The sequence below is a fragment of the Panthera onca genome, chromosome D1 (assembly GCF_046562875.1).
Source record: "Panthera onca isolate mPanOnc1 chromosome D1, mPanOnc1 haplotype 2, whole genome shotgun sequence".
NCBI classification, from domain to species: domain Eukaryota; kingdom Metazoa; phylum Chordata; class Mammalia; order Carnivora; family Felidae; genus Panthera; species Panthera onca.
Window position 1 is genome coordinate 6,586,412 of NC_138348.1, and position 7,392 is coordinate 6,593,803.

The 7,392-nt window shown below is 53.5% G+C and overlaps 1 protein-coding gene across 1 annotated transcript; it reads left to right on the forward strand.

Moving 5' to 3' along the window:
* Positions 1-3,526: 3,526 nt before the first annotated feature.
* On the forward strand, positions 3,527-7,284 carry LOC132662017 (uncharacterized). Its single transcript, XM_078432643.2, has 5 exons — positions 3,527-3,624; positions 4,317-4,443; positions 4,941-5,164; positions 5,864-6,034; positions 6,923-7,284. The coding sequence occupies exons 1-5, from the start codon at positions 3,573-3,575 to the stop codon at positions 7,282-7,284; spliced, it is 936 nt and encodes a 311-aa protein (XP_078288769.2). The 5' UTR covers positions 3,527-3,572.
* The last annotated feature ends 108 nt before the right edge of the window (positions 7,285-7,392 follow it).

Consider the following 7,392-nt stretch of genomic DNA (forward strand, 5'->3'; position numbering starts at 1 on the left):
ACCATGAGACAACGACCCGAGCTGAAGTCGGATGCTTAACCGACTGAGCCACCCGGGCGCCCCAAATCCTCTGGGCTTCCCACACAAGGTCGTGGGCCCCGTAGCGATTCCAGAGTAACGTCAGGGTTGTGATTCTTGGGTCTCTTTCCTGACCCCAGCTCTGCACCCTGGGTGACCTCCGACATCAGCCTTCCTCCCACCCATTCTTAGGCTACCCCTACTTCCATGATCACCAAGTGGGAGAAGAATGAATCTCCACTTCTTGGAGAAGAGTATATACATGAAGCAAATGGTTCTTACATTTCCTTTTCCAAAAACTCTTAATCAAAGTCACCGTAAAGGTTTCTTCTCATTACAAAATGACTGTGGGATCATTGGAGGAAAAGTACAAAGTGTAGATAAACAAACAAGACAGTAAAATCCGAATTCCACCACTGAGTAATAACTTAGTATTATGAACGCCATGGTGTTTAGTCTTCCATGATTTTTATGGTGTACACGTGGACTTGTTTGTGTATATCGGAATATAAAATGTGCCTGCCCATAACACTGTTTTGGAATCTGCTTTTTAAGCTTCACATATTGTAAACATTTTCCTGTTAGTAAATATTTCTGTGATATCATATTTATTAGATATATAATATGTCATTATAATTTTTAACGGTAGTCTAGAATTAAGTATTTAGATTGTTCCTATTTTTCATTATTATGACCAGTTTTATGAGAGACTTCTAGGTCTGATTTTAATTTTCATTTCCTTGATTATGAATGAAGCTGAATTTTTTCATATGATTTTTGTCATTTGAAGCTCATTCACAAATAGCCCATCCATACTATTAACAGTTTTCAGTGGTGTGTATTTTCTTTTTTTTTTTTTTTATTGGTATGTAACAACTCTCTGTGTTAAGGCTAAAATTTACATTGCACTTGAAAAAAAATTTTTTTTAATGTTCATTTTGAGAGAGAGTGAGCAGGGGAGGGGCAGAGAGAGAGGGAGAGAGAGGATCCGAAGCAGGATCTGTGCTGACAGAAGCGAGCCCCATGTGGGGCTCGAACCCATGAACTGTGAGATCATGACCTGAGCCGAAGTTGGACACTCAACCTACTGAGCCACCCAGGCGCCCCTACGTTGCATTTTAATGCACCATTTTGAATTTGGGTACATACCGATTTCCCCCCACCCAACTCTCCCAAATGGACCATAGATGCTTTGCTCTTTTTCCTCTACTTTTTCTTTAACAAATTGCACCCTCCCCCCCCCCCCCAATAAAGCCAACTTTGTAAAGCTCTCCTCCCCCAGTGCTCACCAGAAGCACTCTGGCCTCCTTGGGGAACACCATTCCTCCCCGTGTAGGCACCAATCCCGGTAAGGATGGCTTCCATCCCTTCCGCCCCGACTTCCAAAACCTCACTGCCTCCTCCCCTTATACCGGCCTCTGGCTGGGGGTGGTGGTGGACCCCCAGAGGCTCTTGCATAATGCTTCAGAAAACTCCGACCTGCGCCTCTCAGAACCCCTCGAGAACAGTGGAAGAGAACGATCGAGCAGGCGTCTTGTGGGGGAGGCGGTACTAGTCAGGTCTGTCAGGGCAGGAATGTAGAGAACCCCACTCTCGGAGGGCCCCTCTTGCTTCCGAGCAGGGTCCTAATGGCAGGGGTGCGCTGGCAGAGATCCTGCGGTCCTCCTCCTGAGTCCCAGGCGGTCCGTTCCTTTGCCCTGTTATTACCGCTGGCAGGTTTGTTTGTGCCTCTGGCAAAAGGGACACAAGTCCTACCAGTTCTCCTGGTGTCCTTCAGCAACTGGCCCTGCGCCCTGCCCTGTGCCTGTGTGCGCGCGTGGGGAGGAGGAGGCGCCCAGGCCTGTTACCTGGAGCCCCCCCCAACCCCCCGCCAGAGGTGGGGGAGGCCAGGAGGGGGCTGAGCAGGAGCCGGCCTGACGAGCCTAGGTGGTGAGGACGGGATGAGTTTCTTCCCCACCAAGATCACTACCTTGGAAAACTGGGACTGTAGGGAGGAGGTCAGGGTATACTGCGGGTGGGTGTTGGGAGTTCACTTCGGCGCTCCCGTGGGTTTGGAACGCCATGACCCGCTCTCACTCCCCTAAGTGTCTCCCCTCCCGCCCTTTCTCCAGGGTTGGCCTGTTTGGAAGATGGCTGTGGCTGTGACTTAAGCCAGAACAAGCCACCTGGCATTTCTGTGGGAGGAGCTAGACTCTGACACCCTGGCCCCCTTGGTCTCTGCAGCTGGGCTTAGGAGTTTCCAGAACTACCTTTTCTTTTTTCCTTTTCCCACACACTTTCTGGGAAGGCAGTGTGATGCTCTATGGTGAGAGCCTAGGGATCTGCCCAGGAGTCAGGTGGCTATGATGACCTTGACAGTATGTGACCTCTTTAGGCTTCACTTTCCTCTTCTGGACAGAAAACAGTGCCGACCTTGGGGCTGGTAGGTGGGCGCTCAACCTTGTCCGGGTTTCTCCCTCCTTTCCCTTTTCTCAACCCTATTGACATGGGGAGCACTGGGGAGCTTCAGACATCTGTGCTCCAGGGTGGGGCTCCGAGGCAGCCCTTTCCTGCTGTCCTCAGTGCTCACCCACTAGTGCACCTGTCCCTCCCTACCCGCCCCCCCACCCGCCTCCCACATGGACTGGGCCACCTCCGTGGCCCAGAAGGTGACCTTATTCATCTTTGCAAAGCCAATGTGTCAGCGCAGTGCTTGACACAGAGTGGGTGCTCAGGGTCCAGAGAATTAGTAGAGAATGGGAAGGAAAAACCCTCCCGTTTCATAAACATCGAGAATTTGAGAGACAAGAAAGAGCCCCAGCTTGAGAGTCCAACCAACCTCAGGCTAGAGCCCGGCCTCATCGCTTGCTGTCCATGTGACCTTGAGCAAGATATTTAATCTCCTTGAGCCTCAATTTCTTTGTCTATAAATAGGAACAGTAATAGCTACCTCCTGGCGTCATTGTGGGGATTAGTGATGACGTCAGAGGGAAGCGAAGCTCGAAGCTGCCTGGCGCATAGTAAGAGCTCACTGGATGGAAGCAGCGGTTAGCTGCTGTGCAAGGACTGTTTACGCGTGTGCCTGAAGTGAACGCCTGCTCCAAGAATTCTGGGGTCAGCAGTGAGTGAGTGACACCCGGCATTTCCAGGTGCCCTCGGAGCCTCTCTCGTTTGGTCTTCCACCCGGAATGCTGCGGTCCCTCTGCTCTCAAGGATGAGATGGCCGCTGTTGATGCCGATGGGCAGTGTGGCCCAGCAGCCTGGCACAGAGCAGTCCACCCTGTGGCACTTGCTGTCTGCCCCGGGAAGCCCCGCCCAGAGTTTCCTCTCTGTAGGGCGGGGGGTGGCCACCCCTTAAGCTTGAAGTCAGAGCTGAAGTCTAAGGGCTGGCGGTGCCCCCCTTTGAGATCGAGGCAGGTTACACAGTGCGGCTGGCTCCCCGGCCCTCTCCTCTGAGCACATTGGCAGTTACCTGATTGGTATTTTATTCTACTTTGAAACGTCGATCAGGGTAGAAGTTCTCAGCCCATTTACACAGAGAGAACAAGGGAAGAACAGAGGAAATCTGTCACTTGATGCCCAGCTCTTATATTCAGGAAACAGAACCTGGAAGATCTAATTCTCTATGTACGTCCCTTGCCCAAGACCAGAACCTGCACACCTGCCAGCCTCCCCTGGGGGATGGGGGATGGGGGATGGGGGATGGAACGTCAAAACAGACTGTGGAAACTCGGGAGGGGGGCTGTGCGTGAGGAACGGAGGAGGGCACGTTGGTCTTGGACGCGAGGAGGGCAGGACATCATGGAGTCAGGTGTCCCGAGGGAGTGGCCTGGTTCTGGATGGCCCTAGGGGATGGGCGAGGGCCAGAGGCAGTGAGAAGGGGTCTGCTTCCCCCAGCAAGTCCAGGTCCCCATCACAAGCCCAGAGTATGAGACAGCCGCCCCCAGCTGGTCTCTTCCCAGTGTTTTCTGTCTCATTCCATGCCGTTCACTGGCGTTCCACCCTGGCTCTGCCTTCCTGGGAATGGTGAACAGGTTTGGAAGTCATGACCGCTGCACCTTGGCCCCACCTTTTAGAGTTTCATGGGTAGAGTCCTGAGGGTTGTGTTGTCCAGCCTTCAGTCCCATGATGCAGTCCTGTTAGGAATTCCTTACAAATGGCTTCCTGGCCCTCCAGCGACAGTGTCTGGGGCTCCCCTCCACTGCCCCCCCACCCCCACCCCATGCGGCCACCTCATGGCTAAGCCATGCCGGGGCTCAGAAGTCTTGCCCTCCCTGCAGTGGGGTCTGCCCCCGCCTAATCCTCACGTCTTGGCCCAGGTTCTGCCAGCTGGAACCACCCGGGGAAGCCTTCCCTCTGCCCCAAGCCAGCAGCTGTGTTGCCGGTCTTTGCTGGCCACCGAGCGACTTCTCAGCCCTTCTCGCCTCCTCGTCTCCACTGCGGTTTGTGAGTTTTTTCAAAGATTTTATCGAGATGGGGGCCTAGAGACACAAAGTCCTTCTACCAGAATGGGACTTTCAAACTTAGGAACCCACCTCATTTTAAGGTGAGGAAGCTGAGAGGCGAGGTCACTTGCCCCGGGGGCCTCGCAGACAGCACGAGACAGGGCTGGGCCTCAGACCCACTGACCGGTGAGCAGCCCAAAGTGGAGGGAGGCCGTTTTGGTTGTTGACGCCACACTTCTGACCTTGGCCAAGATCACATTCGCTTTTTTGGGGAGGGCAGCCCCGTCTCCCCACGGATGTGTTGAACTTTGTGGCAGCGAAAACCCCTAAACTAGTTTACAACGTTATCTTCTTCTGGTTGTAAACGTAAGATATGCTTATTGTAAAAAAAAAAAAAAAAAAAAAAGAAAACACATAAAAAGGTAAGGTATAAACCTTCCTAGCACTTCCGGTTGTTAGAAAGTTTTCCCACCCCACACTTGTCTGCTTTGTTTTCAGCTCTGACCAGAGGACTCTTACTTCCATCCTCAGCGAGGCCATCTCCCTGGGCCCCGGCCAGCTCTCCTGCCAGAATCTCACCTTCTTATCTGTTCTTACTGGCACCTGGGGAGGGTTTAGAACATGCCTGTGGTGGTGGCTGAGGACAAAGCAAGCATCCAGATTGCTGATGGAAATAGAGAGACCCTCTGCCCACCCCACGGCCCACACCTCTTCCCTTCTGGGTGAGACCCCCACTCTTCCCTCCCCCCAAGCACCTTACCCCCTCTTTTGTCCTATGCAGATCCCCGACTTTCCAGCCCAGCCAGGGCTCCACTTCTCCCAAGAAGTCTTTACTCTTTCAGATGCAAAAGACTCGTTTTGGGGTTTCCCGGCATTTGTAGTCTGGCCACACGTGTGTCCCTGGTTATATATTGACTCCCACTCGTCTCTTCTCCCTGCCTGACTGGGGCCCATTTCCCAGTCAGTGGAGGCCCCCTACTTTTCCTTGCGGAGTCTGGAGATCATTATGGGCCCTCCAACTGGGCCGCCTGGCCTGATACTGCTACAGAAGGGCTCATCTGAGAGGCGTCCCACCCTTGAGTTCTTCAAAGGAGTGGGAGAGAAAGTACAGGCTCGCAGGGGGCCCCAGGAACATTCCCCCACCCCCATCCCTGGCTTCCTAGAAGCTTATCCCCAGCTCCTCCTAAAGTTGACACAACAATTATTCATCTGGGTTCCCAACAATGGGTTCTTGCTCATCTTGGGACAGGGAGAAATGGGATTTGGTTGGCCTTTCACGTTTGGAGGTTTCTAGAGATAAAAATCCTCTGTGCCTGGCTATTGAAAGAGCCACAGGGAGGGTTAGGGGCCCTTCCGATCCTCTGGGAGGATCTCCCAGGGAGCCTTACGCGTCGGACCCACGTTTTCCTTTCTCTTCACAGCACCAGGGTGCTCTTTTCCCACCTCCTGGAACATCACGTCAAAGGCCCACCCCTGGCAGCCGCCCCCTCCTCGTTGTCCATCTAGCAGGGAAGGGACAGGATGGAAGAACACTGAACTGGGACTCAGGGACCAGGTCCCCAGACTGATCATGTCTCCGCAAGCGATCTCGGGTAGGTGACGGGAAGGGCCCCTTAATCTCAAAGCCCTGGTCTCGTTCGGATTGCCTAGAGGCGCATGCTGCCTCCTGGTCTGCGTCGCAGCAGAGTGCACAGTGCTTCCGAGCACAGCCCGAGCCAGGCTGTCTGCTCCCAGCCCAGACCCACTCGTCAGTCAGGAAACCTTGGGCCACCACCTACCTTCTCTGCCAGTGGTGGTAACAGCACCTTCCAGACGGTGGCCGAAAGATCAAGTGAGTGCGTGTGCGTGAAACACAAAGTGTGCCCCGCACAGAACAAGTGCTGTGCAAATGTGGCCGTCCCTATCGCTAGGTGTCTGAGCCGGAAGTGACGTGACCTTTGTGCCCTGTCATTTGGGATCACGGTTTTCCTCCTGTGGTCCTGGCAGGGAACTGGGAAGAGAAGCCGAAATGGGACCCCGAGTGACTGCACTGGCCTGGCGGAGACCCACGTCAGGATGTGGGAGTCAGGCAGGTGAGGCGAGCTGAGAGGAAGCCCGGCTGCCACAGCCGAGAGCAGAGTCTCAGCCCAAGGGTCGCAGGCCTTGACTGCCAAGACCACGGGCAGGCCACCTAATCTATCCAGCCCAGATTCCTGTCTTGACTCGAGGCCTACTGGTAACCATATAAGGGTAGATCTTTGAATAGAATGCGACAATTGTTTTGATTAATTTCCCTGCAGGTGGAAAAAGAGGTCCATGGGACAAAAAAGCAGAAATGCAGAAGACGAGAATTCTTTGATTTTAATAGTTGGGGGAAAGTTATAAAATAAAAGACAACACAGAGCGTTAGGACTCCCCCAGGTTGCAATAGCACAGGGACACAGAAATATAGACGAAACAGGGCTTCCAGGTAATGTTATCTCACACTATTTAACTTCCAGAATACAGCAGTTCCCAGACACTCCAAACTAAAGCAGTCTTCTGCAACGATCTCTACACACTCGGAGGGAAGTCAGGGCAGCCTGCCTCCCGTCGGCAGCCAACGCTGGTGCTGCCTACGGTGTGGCTGCGCTGGGCGGCCCAGCCTGCCGTGTTCCGCGGACCTCTTTCGAGTCTGCCTTCTCGTTCTCCTGCAGGCTGGCTCCACTCCTGCCCCTCTCTCCCTTTCGACCCACGCCCCTTTCCTGTTTTCAGCAGGAGGCACAGCCAAGCCGATAGAGCCTGGCTGATATCCTCAGATGGAGCCAAGCAGCCCAAGGACGGCTCTGTCCTTACGTGCTCACAACCCAGCCTAGCCATGTGAAAAACAGTCAGAAAATGGCTACAAATATAACTTGATAGCCATCTAATACTGTCCTCCTGAGAGGTTTCTGATGTGTCTGGTTATTATTCTCTGTCCCCCCACCCCCCT

Coding starts and splice junctions, on each gene's coding strand:
- LOC132662017 (XM_078432643.2), top strand. CDS start 3,573: ATGCCCAGCTCTTATATTCAGGAAACAGAACCTGGAAGATCTAATTCT. Junction 3,625..4,316: donor TGGAAGATCTAATTCTCTAT/GTACGTCCCTTG, acceptor GTCTTGGCCCAG/GTTCTGCCAGCTGGAACCAC. Junction 6,035..6,922: donor GTCTCCGCAAGCGATCTCGG/GTAGGTGACGGG, acceptor TTTAACTTCCAG/AATACAGCAGTTCCCAGACA.